At 37.7% G+C, this 19,989-nt stretch overlaps 3 protein-coding genes across 3 annotated transcripts; 1 reads left to right on the top strand and 2 right to left on the bottom strand.

The window, feature by feature from the left end:
- Window positions 1–291: 291 nt before the first annotated feature.
- On the bottom strand, window positions 292–13,819 carry kcnt1a (potassium sodium-activated channel subfamily T member 1a). Its single transcript, XM_020921765.2, has 31 exons — window positions 13,653–13,819; window positions 12,706–12,861; window positions 9,906–9,985; window positions 9,412–9,559; window positions 9,272–9,319; window positions 9,143–9,191; window positions 9,000–9,059; window positions 8,636–8,710; window positions 8,451–8,534; window positions 8,097–8,191; window positions 7,842–8,022; window positions 7,594–7,758; window positions 7,094–7,230; window positions 6,286–6,349; window positions 6,059–6,167; window positions 5,597–5,705; window positions 4,904–5,053; window positions 4,544–4,773; window positions 4,070–4,283; window positions 3,759–3,864; window positions 3,507–3,679; window positions 2,784–2,855; window positions 2,554–2,688; window positions 2,338–2,449; window positions 2,159–2,260; window positions 1,926–2,009; window positions 1,710–1,838; window positions 1,340–1,634; window positions 1,190–1,252; window positions 1,035–1,119; window positions 292–905 (listed from the first exon to the last, which is right to left on the bottom strand). Exons 1-31 carry the CDS (start codon window positions 13,817–13,819, stop codon window positions 788–790), a joined length of 3,795 nt encoding a protein of 1,264 aa, XP_020777424.2. The 3' UTR covers window positions 292–787.
- Window positions 13,820–14,904: 1,085 nt separating this feature from the next.
- On the bottom strand, window positions 14,905–17,364 carry psmd5 (proteasome 26S subunit, non-ATPase 5). The gene is made up of 10 exons (XM_020921868.2): window positions 17,153–17,364; window positions 16,854–16,998; window positions 16,667–16,780; window positions 16,473–16,601; window positions 16,288–16,397; window positions 16,074–16,216; window positions 15,809–16,000; window positions 15,622–15,731; window positions 15,393–15,533; window positions 14,905–15,313 (listed from the first exon to the last, which is right to left on the bottom strand). The coding sequence occupies exons 1-10, from the start codon at window positions 17,323–17,325 to the stop codon at window positions 15,056–15,058; spliced, it is 1,515 nt and encodes a 504-aa protein (XP_020777527.2). The 5' UTR covers window positions 17,326–17,364; the 3' UTR covers window positions 14,905–15,055.
- An 811-nt stretch (window positions 17,365–18,175) lies between these two features.
- LOC110157499 (beta-1,3-galactosyltransferase 9) lies at window positions 18,176–19,336 on the top strand. The gene is made up of 2 exons (XM_020921845.1): window positions 18,176–18,181; window positions 18,242–19,336. The coding sequence occupies exons 1-2, from the start codon at window positions 18,176–18,178 to the stop codon at window positions 19,334–19,336; spliced, it is 1,101 nt and encodes a 366-aa protein (XP_020777504.1).
- Window positions 19,337–19,989: the final 653 nt, after the last annotated feature.

Raw genomic sequence — 19,989 nt, 5'->3', positions numbered from 1 at the left:
TATATATATATATATATATATATATATATATATATATATATATATATATATATATATATTTATTTATTTATTTATTTATATTATATATATATATATATTTATATATTTATTTATTTACTTTTGCTTGGTATGAAAACTATTGTAATTTTTTTGTATGTGTGAACAAATCATTGGTTGGCTTTTTCCAGGTTTTTAAAAGGTTTATTTTAAATACTGTTTCTGCTATAAAGAGATGTATTTTAGCTTATAATGTAAAACAGACATTATACATCTTTATATAGGACAGTAAGACAACAGTAGTGTGAATGTAAAAATATAATACAATACATCTAAACTTGATGTAAAAATCTTGAGTTTATAACTGAAGATTAGTCTTGACTTCATCTTAACATAATCAACTAACAATTTAAACTGCAATTTACTTATATTTTATAAACATTAATTATAAATAATCTGAAAACAGTGGCTGAAATATCAAGAAACTTGTTTAACTCAACAACACTGTGAGGTGTGTTACTATTGTACCTTTAATGCCACACACTAAAATTCTGGCACAACCCATTTAAAAACTATGACAAATCTAAGACCAAAATCTGAACCATTTCTAATTGCTCAAACATAAGTTACTGTTACTAAAGGCTTAAAAGTAATGTTACTATGTACAATATTACCCACAGATGCAGAGGCACTGGTTAACTTTAGAGAATGGCACTGCTGTACAAAGCACTGATTGTCTTTGAGGTTAAGTAAGGGTTCACACGAGGTGATGAGGATGACCCCTGTGTATTCAGAGCTGGGTGTCCTCCTTGTTGTCGTAGCTGAACTCACGACGGTCTTTGAGGCTGCTGCTGTGGAGGGGAGGCTCCTCAGGCACATGGGCCAGAGGGTCTGACCGGATCAAGTAGCTGAACAAAGAGGAGACAAGACAACAACAAAACAGAGAAATGTGCAACAAAAATTAATGTGAGTCTTGACTTCTAAATTCTCTAAATTCTAAATTCTCTTGTGAATCTAGTAAAAAATGTAATGCTTACACAATGTCATTAAGCTCCAGCCTAGTGTCTGGTGAAGGGTTTATCAAAACATAAGATAAGGTGTTCTGCTGATCATTCTGCTCATCTGTAATGTGAGCAGTACATCAAAAATTATTAGTATTTGAACAGGACTGTGCCTTGCTTGAATTGCTTACCTTGTAGATAACCCAGATTAACTCTGTTCATGACATCACTGGCAGTCAGATTGGTTAGATCTTCTATGTTACATAATGCAGAGATGGACATAGACTCATGATTTCCAAATTCAAAGCAAAGCAGTTTTAAAACACTATCATTGTACTCACCATATCCAGATGTGGGCAATCCCAGATGCTTCATTCTGTTGCGGACTAGTTCAGAGAGCTCCTCTCGTTCAGATCGCCTGTACAGGTTCAGCCGCTGCTGGGCAATGCGCTGGGCATGGTCCTTGGTTGAATCACGACTAACACTCTGCCACCTGCTGCTTCGTCTGCTCAGACGCCGTGCCCATTGCATGCTTTTTTTCCTCTTCAGTGGATGATCTGCTTGTTCAACACTTCGAAGTTCACAACCTCTGTCTTTAGTGTCCTCACAGTCGTCTACACTCATTGACACTTGAGACTAGAATAGAAGATCAAACATTTTTAAAAGGCAATAAAATTGCAAAAAATATATATTTAAAAAAAAATAAATTACCTCTGCTGCAGAGAAAATGTGTGATTCTGTTCGATAGATTCCAATTGGAATTTCAGCACTAGAAGAGCAAAGTTTCTGAAACAACCTGCCATATGTTCCAATCCATATATCCTCCTCTGTAACTTTCATCTTTACCAAATAAAAAGACATTTGATTTACCAATTGCTGTGTCTGTACCAAGAGACTATAACAGGGCCCTTTACAAATGTTACTCACAGCACAGAGATATCCTGATCCAGGAGTGGTGTCTAATCCTAAGAGCAACCTGGCAATAAGTATCATATAGTCCTTCACAAAAGACTGAAATCATGAATAAAAACTAGATCAGTCAAGTAGAGCAAATGTAGTGTTATTTCCTTTGAACATAAGATGGCGCCAAATGCATAGTTTTTAAAATGTCTGTTATCTTTAAGCCAGTTACAAATCAGACGAACAGTTAATGTCAGAACCTGATACAGCAGTGTGTCCAACATGCTGATGCTGAACACTCTCCCTGCAGCAAATGGAAGGCGAAACATGAAGGCCAGATTAGAGCCTTTATCACGCTCTTTCTGTCATCCACAAAACACATTAGTTATCAATACAGTGTTATATTATAATAGCCCGCTTCAGTTCAGAGAAAGCTCACCTTTTCCAATTTGGAGAGTGCAAGAGAATAGCAGTCTTTAGCTCTGAACTGCATAAACCTCATGTTGGATGGATGAGTAAGCTCTGTGATGATACTTAGACTGGGAAACAGCCTGAAGCACAGACAGCCATTGTTTAGGAAACAACATATGGTACAAATTAACATTTTCACAAATTACTCATTCTCATTAGACAAGTAATTAATAAAAGAAATCACCTAAACATTGTCTGTACATTAACGATAGTTTTGGCATCAGCCATGTAGTCTTCCTCTGCACTCATGGTGCTTTCCTTATCCACCACAACCAAATTGTCAGCATAGATGATTCCACACTGCAACAAGCTGTCCAAACTGAAATACCAAAACAAACCCAAAACTTGTATAATTGAAACATAATATTAATAATAATAATTGAAACATTGTACATGCAGCTCTCCCTTACTTACTTGTCTATTGACCCCGCCATGTAATAAACCATTGGAAAACAGCAGATAGCCTCTAGAAAGTGATTATCTGGCCTGTAAAACAGTGTATTTGTTAGTACATGACTAAATGTGAGTCATGGATGACAGCTCAGTCAGCCTGACACTGGTCACTAGTGAGTCTTAGCGGTGATAAGTGTGCCCCCTCTTCACTTACAGACATTTAGTCGGTTTATTAATGGTTGTTTTCATGCAGTAACCATGACAGAAGCCTAGCCTTGCTGACATGAGGCTTAAGGCTGTGCATGTGATTGAATAGCATGTATGAGTGGGCGTTTGTATCTGTGTGTGAGAGAGGAGAGTGCTAACAGGCACAGGGAGGATGTTGTTTCCCTGAGCACACATGTTGTGGATGAAAAAGCCTTGAAAGCTTGCATGGTGTTCTCCAATACTTGTGATTTTTTTGTTGTTGTAGGAATATCTATATATCGTCCAAGTTCAAGGAAAAGCATGTTGCCATGGTTACAGTCTGGCACTACAGAGAGCAGTGTTTTATTTTCTTTGTCACTCAAAACACACCGTCATGCTGAGCAGCAGCTGTAACCTAACATCAGGACTGACAATGGCAGCCCACCTCCACAGCCTTTGCCTAAGTGCTCTGCTGACGTTAGCTTTTTGAATACACAATGTTCCCTGTCATGAAATGTGAACAACCAAATGAAAGAAATATGAAGAAAATTAACTCACGGATTATCCAGTAACAAGACAATGGGGTTGAGCTCTTTTCTTGGTCTATAATAAGCTCTGAGAGGCACTATAAAGTTATAAAGACCATTCCCAGCAGTTTCAGCAGATACAATGATGAGCTTGTTTTTAAACCCATATGCCTTGGCGTCCTCAAAACTGTTGTGTCGGCATCCCTGCATAACAAAAAAAGCAAAACCCTTATGTAATATGCTAACAGTGACTAATTTGAAACAGACAGTACTGTAGACCCACCTGATCTAGTCGTAGACAGCAAAACGGGGCTTTCTCTGCTAACAAATGGCATAATGTGGGCGAGCTGCCAATGTATGGTGAGTTAGGTGGATAACCTTTCACATACCTGGGGGGAAATGAAAAAGGAAATGGACGGTCGGTTTCAAACAAAATATGTACAGAATGAGATGTACTGTGGGGTTTATAAATTGATTGGTTTGTCTGTTATTGTTACTCTCTCTGTTCAAGTCTATTGGCAATGTAATATACACATAATAAAAATAAGATGTTGGATGCAGTCAGTTCATGGAAAAACACCCAACCTAACTTACTGCCCCTGCTCTTGGTCTTTCTCATCAGGGAAAACGGAGTCATCTTCAGACTGATCACTAAGAAGGTCACAGGGCAAAATTGTAGAGGAATCTGCAATTTCTTGAACCGGTGCAATGCTTGGCCGTCGCCCCCCTGTGCCATTTACAGTAGGCGGTGGGACAAGGCTACCACCTGTGGGTGGACTTGTGTTCTGAAGATCCATTGCAACTGTGCCTGCAAAGTTTTACATTTAAACAGAGACACAAAACAAAAGCAAAACTCATTAAAGGAAATGTATGTAGACCTCGTTCTCTGTACTGTATATGGATAAATAAAGGGGATATTATGTCCATTGTTTTTGTAAACTGGCATTATTATTATTATTATTATTATTTTTATCAGTAAAAGTTACATTTGATTTAAATTGGGGAAGAGAAGTGTAAAATTTTAACTCAGAATCTTAAATGCAGTTCCTTCAAGTAACAAAACCTTACCCATGCTTGCAATGATACTGTGAACAGGAAGTTGTGCAGGTCCATCATAAAGTCCCCCGATAGATCTGCCTTTCTTTTCCTCCTGATTGAAGATGAATGCAGAGTTTTCCTCTTTGGTGATATTAATGTAGTAACACGTGTCTGTGGCAGCCATGATGTGGCGTGGACCTGGATTTAACAGGATGCTCTTATTGTCTTCTTGTTTAATCCCAATCAGGCACACCCCATACCTTAATGAGATTCACAGATGAAATTGGACATTTGTTGATAAATAAGCACAATACTTGTATTATGCAGCAGTGAGCAACAAACTTTTAACAATTAATGAAAACCTTGTATCTCTAAAATGTTCTGTCTTACTTTTTATGAGCATGAAATGATGCATATGTGAAGCTTTTGCCATTGTACTCTCCAAAAAACTTGCTGTCACACAGTCGGATATGGTAGACCTCATTGCCAGAACAACATCCATACATCCTCTGCCACTGCTCAGGGGACTGTTGTCCTTCTCTGGGATTGTAAAATCAAAAATAAACATGAGATAAAACATTTGAAACATTGCCTTTTCTATTAAATACTAAATTAGTATACATAGTATATAGTATATAAGCAGTGTCAGTGTTGTATTGTTACAATACAACAATACAAAAAACACATGCTGCAAATATATATAAACACTGTGAACAAAAAATACCAGAAGTACTAATGCTACAGACTATTGATTTATTTTCTAGTTTCTGAGCAATTGATAGTTCCATGTAAAAGTGGAATGGTGGCAGTCTAGTAGAAATCTTTTTCATGCAAAGCTTTTTATGTTACGCTCTTGTATGGAGAACAGATCCTTATTAACCGCTGATTGCTTTTCCTTTTTGTTTAATGCACTCTCCCTGACTCTCACTGTGGACCACAATAAACTATGATTTCTGTTTTGATTTGTGCCTCTGTGTCACTTCCCTGGAGGCAGTATATAAATATGTAGACATTACAAAGTGAGCTTGTAAACACACTAGGAGAAAATAAAGGGCCCAGGGGCACACATTCAAGTCAACAAACCGTCCACGTGAAGTATGTACAAGCAGAGTGACCAAAGTGGAGGTGGCTGGGCATATGCAGTTTAGGGCCAACATGGCATATTTGAATTCTTCTTCACACACAACATGATCTGAAACAAAGTAAAACAGGATAATGAAGGAGTACTGCTTATTGCTTAAACTATGCTTATATGAATATGAATTTCTTTTAGAACAGAAGCATTATTTTTGTGGTCAGAACATATGCAACTATTGTTACGTAGCATGACATACTGTTACTATTTTGTAGCAGCAATCTGCCAAAGGCTCAAATGACTTCTCTCTTCCCCCGTTGCCTGGCAACATCAGAGTGACTCCAAAAGTCATTCCCATGTGTCACTAAAACTGTACTTCTCAAACTACTGTACACAAGTACCGTGTACATAGGATTACAATCTATTTATTTTATTAGTCAAAATCTGAATCACAATCAGGATAATCTTACCTGCAAACTTAACATGAAACTTATTTTCTGGTTTGAGAATTTGGACGTAGAGTGGACAGTTTGGAGCAAAGTCTTTGACTGCCCAAGCCCTCAGTATTGTCTGATGATCCTGAGTTGAAATATCAGTTATACAATTATAAACAATTTAATGGTATCTTTATGATTGATAACATTAATCCCAGTAATTTAATTCACACTTCAATTTTGATTTTTGTTAAATGTCTTACAGCTGCAGTGCGATCCACCTCGTTACGACTGCTGAGAATAAAGCAGGCTTCAGCATCATCCATTCTGTAGAAACATAAAAATACAAATCGCTCTCCAAATCATTGAAGGTCATGTTATCATGGGACAACCAACGTTTGAATTAAACAAATTCCTAAAAAGCTGTACCAATATGCCCTGTTTTGCATCTGATTAGATTAGCCAGCAGAGTGCAGAATGCAAAACAAGTGTGGGTGGATTTGAAATATTGCCAGATGTAAGATGTGAGTCTGACACATTCCCAGTCTACATTTTAATTGCTGTATCAAAACAGATAATATATACAGGTATTTCCATAAATTATTTCACCATACATGCATTTGAGTGTGTAATTTGTGTTAGGATATATGTATATTTCCAAAAATGAAAAAGACATAGAAAATGACTACTAAAGACTAAATAAATTCTTATGAGAGAGCTTAGACTTCAGATAAGTTAATAGTAGTAGTAGTAATTATATAACAATTCAAAGATTAAAGTGTGTGTGTAAAATACAAGCACATTTTGTTCACTTAAAACAGTTAGATATTAAGTTGAAGGTAAATGCAAAGTAAAACACACAAAAAAAAACTTTTTCTTTTTCATTAAACGCATTATTACTGAAGAGTTACAATGAGATCCAGCTTTCAGTTAGTAGGTCAAGAGTACATAGAGAGTAACACATACAACAATTGCATCAACATGTAATTTCCAAGACTATCCTTTAGACACACAAGTACATTTAGCTGCATTTCGTTTCTTGTATTCACTGCATAAAAGCCAAAAACTTACTTGGCTCTAAGCAGATCCTGGTCCTTGAGGACAGATCCTTGTAAGTAAATCACTCGCTGTGACCACAAAGGAATCTGCAGTACCCTTCGCACCTGGAGGTCCATCTCACTTGGGCACAGAATCACCACGTAGTAATCCTAATAATAAAAACAATATTACAACAATTATGAAAGTATTATGACATGTACAGCGGCGTAAATAGTGGAGCTATAAGTCGGCTACTAGGTAACTTTGTCTAGATTTAACTGCCTTAAACTTAGAATTGGTAAATTGTCAGATTTGAACCAATCCAGTTCTTTAATATTATCCCAAATAAGAAGTGTTGATTAAATTTGAGGAGATCTACTGTGCATGGACTGAAGTTAAATAATAAAAAGGAATTCAGACTAGTATGTTTTTTATATTATATTTTTTTGTTTTTAAAAAATCTAATCTAATCATTATTTAAGATTCTAAAAAATATGTGGGATTGTAGGCATGGTCATTACAACTAATTGTACCTGTAGTCTGGGATGAGCATAGAACTCATTAAGGAAGTCCATGAGTAAATCAATCTTAAGCGAACTGACACACAACACCACATGTTTCTCGGTCTGCGCTCGGTGGCGGCTGTAATTTCCTCCAGATTTTTGTCTCTCCATCCACAGATAGATTAACTCTTCAAACTGTCAAGGCAAAAAATTAACAGTGGCAGCCACATAAGCATTTCATAAGCAGGTTTTGGTTATATAATGCAGGATCTTATTACCTGCAGAGGGAGAACTACCAGTGCCACGCAGATCATGATGACTACAAGTAGCTGAGATGGCCAAATGCGGGGAGTGACATCTCCAAAGCCCACGGTGGAGAAGGTAACAATACAGAAGTAGAAGGAATTGAAGAGAGAGAGATTTTTTCCAGCTCGCTCCAAGTGCTGGATTCCACATGTACTACACAGAGGAATCATATAAAACATTATTTTAAACAAGAAACAACACAAATAAGTTTATTTTTAAAAGTTTACCCAGTGAAGACAAGGCAGAGCAATGTGCAGATGAGTATAAGGACCTGGTTAAACATGGCTGAGTTTGTCCTCTGAATTGCTCTGTGAACATCATTCTAAAGAAATGAAGAATACAGAAAAAATATATTTAAAAAAAATTATTGTATGAAGCATGACAGGTCATTTCATTATTTATTCATTAATTAGAAAAATATTTTCACTTGAGGTTCCAAAGCAGGAAGATGTGTTACGGGTGCACTGTTACTCGCAACCAGTTAACATCATTATAAAGCAGCCCAACCACCACATAGTGAGTCAGAGGGTCTTCATTTAACCCATTGGGACAGAGGCATTTAGGTTAATACAATTACTCACAATCATGTTTTCCAAAGCACATTTGGCCAACCAGCAATTAAGAAACACAGGGATGAAGATGTTCCTTAGAGAAGGCCAGAATATCTACATAATGAGATTTATAATGAGACTCTTCAACTCTGCAAGCAAAATTACACAGTTGCAAACATTTTATCACTGCTGTTTAAACAAAGTCATTATTTTACCGTGATAATAAAAGGGACCGTGTTGATCATCTCCAAGACGAAGGACACTTGAAATATCTGCTCCCAAATGTTTCCCTGGCAAAAACAAACACGCTTTTATACCGTCCACCTGAGCAAACAGAGAGCTCAGAGTTTCCATAGAGATATACATCTTCACTGTCACTTTCTGATAGCACTTAATCTTTTAACTCCACCCCACATTACAATTACCATCTATCCTTAATGCCGGCTTGACAACAATTGAAGCTAATTACTCCACTTATGGATTGTCAGTCTCGCAGACTGAAAGTGACTAATTGGGCAGAAGAGCATAATCATTCAGATGAGCTTCAAGGCCAAGGATTAGCAATATGCAGTGCCTCACCTTGTAACTCAAATACATCAACAACATTGTCTCCAGAAAACTGATGATGGCCACAATCACCTGCATAAAACACATAACACAAACAGAGTAGAGAAATGCTAACAATGAATAAATACCGCATCATAATATATTTTATGGCTTACTTGTATGGCCCAGACAGCCACTTTCCTATCCACCCAAAAGATCAGCTCCCTATCGCAATGAGAATAATGCCTATGTTATAACATCATTAGGAAATCTGCTGAACATGAAAGACATATCTGGCTGCTCACCAGTTGATTGCGCTATCTTGAATGGATGCATTAGACAGACAGTCAACACTAAATGTTTTTCAAAAAAAATAAAAAGCAAATAAATGCAAAAACTCATGTATTTTAAAATCTACATAACAAAAGGCTCACCAAGTACATACCATTTTGTGTTGGTGCTGGCAGTGCCTGTTTGTGTGCCACTGTGGCTGCTGTGGCCACTCTGAACAGGGTTGTCTGTCATCACTCTAATTATGTACAGCAGACATGTGAGCAGCTTCAGACAGAAGTTGAAAACACGAATCCTCAGACCTTAAGATATAAAAAAGGAATAGTTAATTTAAGTTGTATGTGTGAAAATGCAAATGTCAGTGCTGGTGTTGGTGTTGGTGCATTCAATCATGTATTTTATTTGGGCCTGGATAGAAGGCACTGGTTTGTTCGAGCAAGTTATTCATGGTTTGTCAAATGACCATAATTTATTCAGGTGATTTTTTTGTAAGAATCATAGGTCATTTGTAGGAATTTGTAGTATATTTTATTTTAAACTGTTAACAGACACCAGTCCCAACTTTTCCTCACTTGAAACCCATGGATATGTTGAACCTTAATAAAGCATAGGTAAGCAGACTTCACAAGCATAATTTAATTGACTTACTTGATCTTTGGTTTTTAATGAAGAACAATTTTAAACGCTCCTTAAATGTGTTTTCATTCACATAAAATTCCACCTGAACCCTAAACAGATACAAAAAAAAAATGTGAGAAAAAGGAGCTGTCTATACAAGCATGATACAGTACATTATTGATGAGGCAATCAACCATGTTAGCATGTTTCTCTACCTGTCCGTATAGAGGCTCAGCTAAGGTAGTCCAGGCCAACATCTGGAGTTGGGTCCCCAGGGACTGCACATCTGTCTGCCCAATGCCCACTGCTCCTGACAGGTTACCTCAATAACTTTGAGGCATGAGCCAAATGCAGCTGACAAATTTCTCTACAGACTTTTAGACCCATAATCTTCAGAGAACAGATTACAGAACGTGCAACACGAACACTGTGGCTGTGTCTGTATAGTTTAAACCTACTTGTACAGTGTCTGACACAAGTCTGATTGATGTGCAGAGGAGCATCTTATTTGAGCTGGCTTGCATGTTTGATCTTTCCACTACCTAAGTGTGCCTACAGATACAGTACAGAAAGGTTATGGCAGTAATGTGAGGAGTACAATGTGTTTCTTTTAGCCTCTTAATTGACATTATACTATGAAAACAAAGACTATGGAAAGATTTTGTTAAATACAGAGATTAAATTTAAATGCTGAGCCTGAAAGACATGGTCAGGCAATATGAAATGTGTCCTCCGTGCATAATGGTGCACATAATGACCCTTAATCAGCTCCTGTTGAGAACTCTGACTGTTTCAAGAGGTCTGACATTAGTCATACCACAGAATATGCAGTCTATGAAGGCACTGCAGTCTATTACTGAGTTGCCCACAAATATTTTTTCAGAGATTTTGCCTTTCAAACACAAAAGTATGGCTGCTGGCTTTTTTTCTTCTTTCAAATAGCAGATCCTGAAAGCCATGACATATTTCTTATACTTTTTGTAACCCTGAAAACCTGGAGTCCTACCTCTGTCCACATTCACTACTGAAAGCCTCAGATCTCCACGTTCCCACGGTTGTACTGACGCAGGTCGGGATGACGACTCCAGGATCCATATGAGAGAGGACTCACGACTACCTGTAGCTGCGTCGTGCAAATAATGCACACTTGCTGTAATCCTGAGTGAAATCGCAACTGTTCTTTTCTCTCGTGCAGTAAGCAACGACACATGCAGAATGCATTTTAGGTAATATATGTTTATGTAAACACTTTATACACACACAATTCTACCTCTCCCACTTTCTCTCTCTGTTTCCACAGCAACGTTTCAGAGATGGGAATAACCAGTGCTGATGCAGTTACTGTATATGGCCCTCTGCAGCAGCAAAGCACACTGTAACAAAGTGTAAATGCTAAAGCAAAGGATGCTGTGACAAGTGGATGCACATAAATACTTCAGGTGCCACTGTCTGCTGCGATTCCTCATCATCTGAGCTTCTGCGAGTTTACATGTGGACCATGGTTGCATCTACATATACAGACCCCTCCGACACTTTCAAAACAGCAGATGGCAAGGAAAATGCCTATCTGAAGTCAGTGATTTGTGAAAGATGTTAATACATTGCTTACAGGTCTATAAAACAATCTATTAATTCATTTATCACTTTTATACTTCTGTTACCTTACTACACTTATGATATCTACAGAAGAGTCAAAATACTCATAAGGAAACACAATTTGCAATATGAAATTATTCATGATGAAGTCTCATTGTGGACCCAGATGAACAGATGTTTATTTGGGAGAGGAGTTGTTTGTGCTTCTTATGCATGCATGCTTTTGTAAAGAGAACATTTGAGTAATGGATAAACCCTGGGCAGATGTGACCAGTGACATTTTCAAGTTGAGTCACAGCTGTGAGAATAAAATACAACGTGAAAACCATACAAAGAAATACAATCATATACTGTCTAGGTTTAGAGGAGCTGGTAAGATTTTTACTAAAAGCAATTTGCTAGAAGAATAGTTTTCGGGTGATGACTACATTTACTTTTTAAACTTTTTGCATGCAACAACATGCATGCAAAAATGTGGAGATTAGCCACCAAAATGCATCAAATGCTGCAAAAGCAGTCACAGCCATTTCAGCACCATGGACAGCACCAATCTCAAAATGGTAGTAGGGTTTTTTAAAAGGCTGTAATTATTACATTATTATTATGCTCTCCACAGACCACACAATACTGCTTAACTTACTTACTAAAGCTATTCTGCACACATTTTGCATTTGACATGATTCTTCCACTCACGTTAGAGAGTACAGTGACTTTCATATTTTTTTCAAGCTGTAAGAACCCCATACACTCCTGTTCTTTTTGTTTTGTTTTTTGTTTTTTTTTGTTTTTATCAGTACAGATGCATGCCATTTACAGAATGTACAGAGTGAAAGCCTCCATGGGGTGGGTGTGCGACTTTAGAAATGTTGATGGCAGTAACAGCAGGTGAACAGGTAGGCAGTCAAGGCAGTCAGCATGCAGGATAAAAGAGCAGAATGACTCCTTAAGAACACCACCATTATACAAAGGGTATTTAAATACCAAAAGACCACAAGAAGCATTTATTATGCAAACTTCCACTTAGTCATAGGTCAATTTTATACTGACAGCTGTCAAGTTCAATAATGTATTTTAAAATTATATATATGCAAAAATGCTTTAATTTGTGTAATAATGGTAATGGTGCTAGTTAAACCCATTAACTATTAAAAAAAACAACTAACACTATTGAGGCAATTTTAATATATTTTAGTATTTAGACATGTGTAATGCATGCACCATGTAAAAAGCCTACCTGTCATCATTCTGGAAGCTTTGGTCTCCAAGGAGGAGATCTCTGAAGCGAAACCTGGGTGGCAGCGGTGGCACCTCACTTTCTGCCTGCTCCATCTTTAGGCTGGAAATGTTCAGAATGACCCCACTGTTTCTCTGGGACTGAGCTGAAGAAGAGCTGCATTAGAGAAAAACTAGGTTTAGTCAAGGTGTGTGCAAAAAAGCAAAAAGATTTAGCGAATACAATAAGCAGGACCAGTAGCGACAGACACATGTGATACAATTACACACTATCCAACAGTGACTTGATTATGTACAATAGTGATAATAACAAGGTTAGATAAATTTTCTTTGGTAAATATAAAGGGGGCTTTATTGGTGGTTACCTGTGGCCTCAACACAAGGGTGGGTGCAAAGATAGGATGATGATCAGCTGTAGCAATGGGGTGAGCGAGAAACTCAAATTCTTTGCAATGAACTGTGAAGAAAGAGTATTATGATTTTTAAATATTCAGTTATAAGTTATACATAAACTGATATTGTTGTCTTACAGGTATATGTTAATATTGTTTTAGGGTATTTGTCCCTTCATGTTTTATTTACAGATTTAAGAAATATACATTTAATACAATCAAAGTCTTCCTTATGGTGGTATTCATTTTAATTTGGTAATTTTATGATGGGGTTATATATTGCCATTTAATGGCCACAGCCTGGATGCAGAGTGAATGAATATGTTCAACGCTCACTTTTATGCAAAAAGGCCTAAATGAGAAACGCACAATCACAACACGCAAAACAGTACAGACTGATGCCTATATGAATGCGTTTTAAAAGCCAACTTGTTAGCCAAGTAAAAAATAAATAAATAACGATTACACTTACGAGCCGCACACAAATCTGCAAAGAGCAAATTTAACAAGGCTACGTTTAGAGCCCCTACTTTACTTTTGTTTGTCAGTGTCTTACCGAGGCTTGTGGACGTTCACGGTCCCATCATCGTTGACAAATGTCTGATTCACATAACATTCACTGCACATTTTGGCCGGGGAGCCGGGGCTGGCGTCGGATTGGAGAGCTGTGGTAGTCGGTGAGGAATCCCCCTTCACAAAGTCTTCTTGCTGGCTTAATGGCATTGGACAGTGACACAAGTCTCACTAAAAAGCTCGGGTAACTTGTACCGAGTGTCCAGTCATCTAAAAGCCAAGTGCATCTTAAATCCTATTGTAAAGTGCGGCAGAAGTTTGGATTATCCAACGCAAATAAAGAAAACGATTTGAACTCGTGAGCGCGGTCCCTGCAAGAGCGGTCTGAAGCTAAACAGCTTTTTCCCAAAGGTAGAGCACCTAGAGCAATAACTGTTGATTTATCACTAACTCCTCGTCAGAAGAGATTGGCACCCTCTGTTGGACGCACATCCGCTGTGCTGCTGTCCACGCGTTTTGGCATTTCAAACATTTGGAGTTCATGCTGTAGAAGGCTACTCTTTTGAAATGAGTAACAAATGACACGAAGACTTAGAGGAATAAAAAATAATATTAAATAATAAAATATGATAGTATTATAGTCCATTATACTGATATACTTATAAAATAAATAGGCTAGTGCTAGTGCTAGTTGTGTAGGTTTTCCATAGAATGGTTTGTCAGAGACATGTAATAAAATGTTTCTATAGATACATTAGCTCTCACATCAGAGATTTAATACATAAAAAACTGTGTAAAGAGGTGCCAATGACCATGATGCTCCAGAAATAGCTTAAAATGTTAATGTTAAAAAAAGGAACTGATGATGATTGACTGTTGGCTATTTGTAAAGGTCTGTTTCTTGTTATTTGATAAGAGAGGTGGTGTGGGAGTTGTCATGAATCACCAGTGAGAGGGTGACACGAGGTTAAGAAAAGGTTTCAGTGATCAGGATGGATGAAGTCCTTCTACAGTATAAAAAATTTAAATTAAAAATGAAACACGTTATGCCAAAATTGTGTATGGTATAAGACAGACAGTAATAATGGCTGGACATCAATGAATATATCATATATTATATACATCACTTAATATTCATTATATTCAATCTAAAACATAACCTAAAAATAACTACTATCCATTTGATTGTCTTGTGAGATTATTTGTCTATACACTAGTAGGTCAAGCTTATGCTTATACATGAGAATTAGTTCTGAAACATTTTACTGCAAAAAAACTGAACACACTACTGGCTCTTCGTTCTTATCTGTTTATTATATGAAGGTGCATTTGATGAATGAGGAAACACAAGAGATTCTGCAATTCCACTGATAAAGGCAAAAATACAGAATAGAAGACTGTGGCACTGAGGCACATGTATAATTAAACTTGTGTTAAATGTATTCCTCAGTTAGCACCTTCTGTGCCAACTGCTGCCACTGCTGTGACATAGTATGGTCCTTCTCTCAAGTACGTTTTCAGGCGCAGGCAGTTCTGACTGCCAAGGATTTCTGTTGATGATGATGAACTTACAAGTGCCCCTACCAGTTCAAACTTTGCATCTTTAGCATCCTTAGTTTGACTTGTTGAGCGATCCAAAACAAACTCCATAAAACCAGGAGTGCTCATCATTAACCTCTGACCCCATGGTTGAGAAGCAATGGCCTATAGAACAAATGCTATATGTAATTATCAAATTGCATGTGCATGGCAGATGCATTTTAGAAAATACATTAACACTTACAGTAAAAATGTGGAGAGCACAACAGTGTAGCTCTGGAAATGGCTGGGTGCTGATTTTATGAATCATGTCCATTGGCTGTTTTGACAAAAGCTGGAACCAAGACTCTATCAAGGCCAAAAGGTCTTCTGTCTGCTGTTCTGGCTGCAGCAAAACAACAGTATAATTATACTACAATTAAACAATAAATGAACAAACTCATATTGTATAATTGGTGTATAAACACAAAAACCTGTAGTGTGAAGAGCTGGGATATGGCCTCCAAGCTTCGAACTCTGAGCTCTGTAGTCCCAGTACTGGCAATGTGGCTCATTCTTACTAGTACAGCCTTGAAATTTTCTCCTATAGAAACAAGTTGAAGTGGTAAATATACATACCTATATACAGTATAAACAATAAATAAGATTGGAAAACAATACCTGTTTTCTGAAGGACCTGTTTGCCTTCAATAGTAGATCCAAGCAAGCCCAATGTATCCAAAGCCACACCAATCATAGCTGGATCTGAACCCAGGGCCATCTCAAACACCTTGTTCTGAAAAGCGGGGTAGGTTTCACAAACCTGCTGAGGACTGTCCATAATGGCAACATTGCCAAAGAATTTCACCAAACCTAATTTAACAAATTTCAGTTATTTTTTTAATAGTGATAAACACATCTGAAATAAAAGCAACAAAACACATACCAGGGAGATAGAGAGAAGAAAAGGGATCAGTTTCTGCTCCTCTGATCATGTTGGAGATCTGGTTCATTACACCATGATGTGTCAAAAATTGCCGGCCATGTAGGCTTTGTGCCAAGTTTGTCACCATTTCAACTGCTGTTACTCTAGAAAAACAAAAACACTAATGTTCAAACTGCCCACTATTTATGTAATGACAATAATGAAACCATATTACCTAATTAAAACATCATCTCCTGTCAGTTCACCAAGCAGCTGTGAGATGAGGCCACTGTTGACACAATATCCGAAGGAAATGGGAGAGAAAGATGAGATTTCCACAACCAGCTGCATGCAAACAAAAGCATCTAATTGATTTGAGACAAAACAATTAAAACTAAAGATGACTTGGGTAACACGCACCTCATATATTCTGTATCTGACAATATCACTGACAGCCATCACTTCTTTTATAGTGTTTAGAATGTCACACTGAAACAGTTTATCCAAACCAGCTTTTGAATTACTCAGTTTAGACAGAGATTGAATAGCCTAAAACAACAAAGTTAGTATTTTCAGTACAATTATGATTACAGGCTTGCTAAGAATCAGGATACCTGTTTAGCTACAGAAATGTTCTCCTCTCCAATGGAGTGGATGACAGCACAGAGGAGGTCGTTGTTGTCGAGGATTTCAGTGACTGCATCCGGATGTTCCACAATTCTCCCAATCTGAAAAAGTCATGCACTTTTAATGAGCAATAGTAATGACTGTATGAAATTGAGAGTATATGATCATTTCTACCTGTGTCAAGGCCAGTATTTTAACAGCTTCACTGTTGTGTTTAACGCCTCCTTGAAGCTCGGCTCTGTAGTTATGGGCCAGGTGAACTGGACTTAATGCCATTAATATGCGTTCTAGGATGTCCACACATAGCTCAACCTGCTCCCTATCAAAACAGTTCATACACCGTTAAAACGAAACAACACCATACCATGAAATTTTAATGTTACTGTTATGCAAGATGACTTATCTCAAGTGCAAAGCAAACCGCCACTGACTTAGCATATTAAGATCATAACAGAAGTAGCATAGCAGCTTACCGAGAGTTTGAATGCAAAAAAGAAAAGATGGCACCCAAGCGTTGCCCGCTCACTGAATCTCTCAAAGTACTGACGGGTACAGAATAAAGGGCTGTTTTTAAAGTCTGTAATCCTTCAACAGGGTTCTCAACAGTAGATATTTCACTTAATAAAGTCTCGATGGACGCAGCCATGACTGATACTCTTCCGCCTGTTGTCAAACGCCGCTTCTTCAGAGCCAACAAGACGGAGTCTACAAGTCACATCATAACGCTTTGGCGCCATCGCCTGGATTGAATTATAAGTGAGTTCAGTAAGATGGAGTTAGTGTACTTTTTTCTTAAAACCTTCCCAAAAATTATTTGATTTATACAATCTTGGGGATTAAAATGTTTCCGTGAGAAGATGGAAAAAAAAAAAAAAAAAAAAAAAAAAAAAAGCCATTATGGATATGAGATATTTCACGGTTGGTTAGCAGCAGCACAAAGACTCCTAAATATATATATATATGTGTATATATATATATATATATACAAGTCCAATTAGCTCTAGGCTTCTTTGTATTTGTGGCCTTATCACTTTGTGTCTTAAAACAGATAATGCACATATTTGTGCAGTGTTTCAAGAGTATTTTGTGCTGGTTGTTATTGTAATATAATGTGATGTGTGAGTCCAAGTAATTTCCCCTGTGGATCTATAAAGTCTGCCTTAATCTAAGCCTACATCTAAGTTTGAGTCATTAATGATGTATACTGTATCGTGCACTCCTATAGTTATTTATTTATTTATTTATTTATTTGGGACAGGGACAGCTCACATTTTTTGCATTAACCTTAACAGGAGAGATGGACTGTACATCAGGTTATAGCATCAGTACTAATTTACACCTGTAGTCCCTGGGCATTCATGTGGCTTGGGTTTTGGGGTGCAACGTTACATGTTGGTGTAGAGTTTCATGAAAGTGGACACTTGCTCTGTCAACGCTGTTGTTCAACTGCTTCATCAAGGTGCAGTCTCTAGTCTGATGGGATAACAGCTTTTGCCATGCAGGTACATTTTATCATATTATGTTTTGTTTGACTTTCTTATGTCTAATTGTTTGTTTTTCAGTTTACTCTGTGTAAGCTGCGTACCCACCAATGGTGTTTCCTGCTGTTCAATGTTATCCTTTTCCATGCTCTTCTGTTTGGAGCTGACTTTGTTGAGGAGTACCTCCTCCAGCCCACACCAGGGATCTACACTGATGGTACAGTTGTGGATGTGAGAGAAAAAGCAAGAAAACTTGATCTGACCAACTCCAGAGACAATGTCTCGCAGTACTACCCTATTACTAACCCTGATGAATGCACAAACCACAACCTGTTCATCCTTGTGCTTGTGTTCAGCTCTGTGCCTAATATTACTCAAAGGGATGCAGTCAGAAAGACATGGGCTAACCAAACTCAAGTCCAAGGCTTTCCAGTTAAAATACTGTTCTTTTTGGCATCAACCCAAACTTCTCATGCACAAGATAATCTCATGAAAGAGTCAAAATTGTATGGTGACATAGTTCAAGGACATGTAGTGTCAGGGGCATCTCATTGGAGCTCCACTGAAAAAATAGTGCTAGGTCTACGTTGGGTTGTGGCTTACTGTCCTGTTGCACGCTTTGTTTTGCTGACCAACGATAGAGTGTATGTCAACATTCAGGCCATTGGATTGTACCTACTTGGGCTTCACAGGCACCCAGAGGATCTGTATTTAGGGAGAGTGATTCAGAGAGACTCTCCAGATCGTGACCCTAACAGTCCTGGATATTTACCCCCAGCTTTATATCCCAAGAAGTTCCTTCCTGAATATTGTGACCAGGCCGCTTATGTGCTGTCCCAGGACGTGGTGCGTAAAGTCTACATTGCCTCGGCAGAAGTCCATGCAGAAGTCCATGCAGCTGTGCCTGCTGATGTCTTTGTGGGACTCTGTGCACAGAAGGCTGGGGTGGCCCCAACACACAGTGCACGATTCTCTGGAGAAAAACACATCCAGTATAACGCATGCTGTTATCGCTACCTGTTCAGCTCTGCTGGAATGGATAGCAAAGAACTAGAAATAATCTGGAAAGACATGGAGCAAAAATACAAAAAATGTTCTCTGTTTAAAACCTACTCTGGCCTGGTCATGTGCAAGGCTCTGACCTACTTACATAAACTGTCTAACTCTTGGGAGTAAGCTTTAAGTTTCCCTTTAATTGTATCTATAGCTGACAAAAGATCTATTGACAAATGCATGTAAAGCTTTGTAAAGTTCAGTACAATTAATATCTTTATTTTTCATCCTAGGTTTTCCATTTCAATGTAAGAAGAATAAATATATATCTACATGTAAATATAAATGTTTCTGTTTATAGATGGATGATGTCCTCTAGTGTTCAGTGTAAAACATAGCAAAAGGTCAACCAGAATCGATATCCTATCGATATCTACCTCTTGTTTCTCACATAAATGTGTGTATGTCCTGCCCATTACTATTACAACGCGTCCACTCTCTCTAAACAGATGGCTGATTTTGTGCAGACTAATTAATGTGGATTAATGAGCACCAACTTGCTCAGGTGACTTGTACAAGAAAAACCCCTGTAGCCAACCAATAAACCTGTCTATGTGTACTCCAAGTCACCATAATTCAACCTGTATTTAGTTGAAGCTAAATCTTAATAGAAATAATCATTTGAATAGATGACTTAACAAAAAAAAAAATCACTGACTATAGTCAATTACTAAAATTGTTGCAACCCAGACTTAATGGTGGTTTCTTTCCTGGAGACTGGACTGGAGATTTACCAAACTCATGTACCACATCATAGTGTATGACTCAAAAAAAAA

The sequence above is a fragment of the Boleophthalmus pectinirostris genome, unplaced genomic scaffold, assembly GCF_026225935.1.
Source record: "Boleophthalmus pectinirostris isolate CB_2022bp ecotype Guang Dong unplaced genomic scaffold, ASM2622593v1 HiC_scaffold_18, whole genome shotgun sequence".
Classification (NCBI taxonomy): domain Eukaryota; kingdom Metazoa; phylum Chordata; class Actinopteri; order Gobiiformes; family Gobiidae; genus Boleophthalmus; species Boleophthalmus pectinirostris.
This window is presented reverse-complemented; position numbering and strand designations above follow the sequence as displayed.

What these genes read in the sequence shown, in the direction of transcription:
- kcnt1a (XM_020921765.2), bottom strand. Translation starts at nt 13,819, where the DNA reads ATGCCATTAAGCCAGCAAGAAGACTTTGTGAAGGGGGATTCCTCACCG. An exon ending in TGATGTATTTGAGTTACAAG is followed by an intron (nt 8,711 to 8,999) that starts GTGAGGCACTGC and finishes TGTTTTTGCCAG; the next exon opens with GGAAACATTTGGGAGCAGAT. An exon ending in TCATTTCATGCTCATAAAAA is followed by an intron (nt 4,774 to 4,903) that starts GTAAGACAGAAC and finishes AATCTCATTAAG; the next exon opens with GTATGGGGTGTGCCTGATTG.
- psmd5 (XM_020921868.2), bottom strand. Translation starts at nt 17,325, where the DNA reads ATGGCTGCGTCCATCGAGACTTTATTAAGTGAAATATCTACTGTTGAG. An exon ending in ACATTTCTGTAGCTAAACAG is followed by an intron (nt 16,602 to 16,666) that starts GTATCCTGATTC and finishes TTGTTGTTTTAG; the next exon opens with GCTATTCAATCTCTGTCTAA. An exon ending in TTCTTCTCTCTATCTCCCTG is followed by an intron (nt 16,001 to 16,073) that starts GTATGTGTTTTG and finishes TTGTTAAATTAG; the next exon opens with GTTTGGTGAAATTCTTTGGC.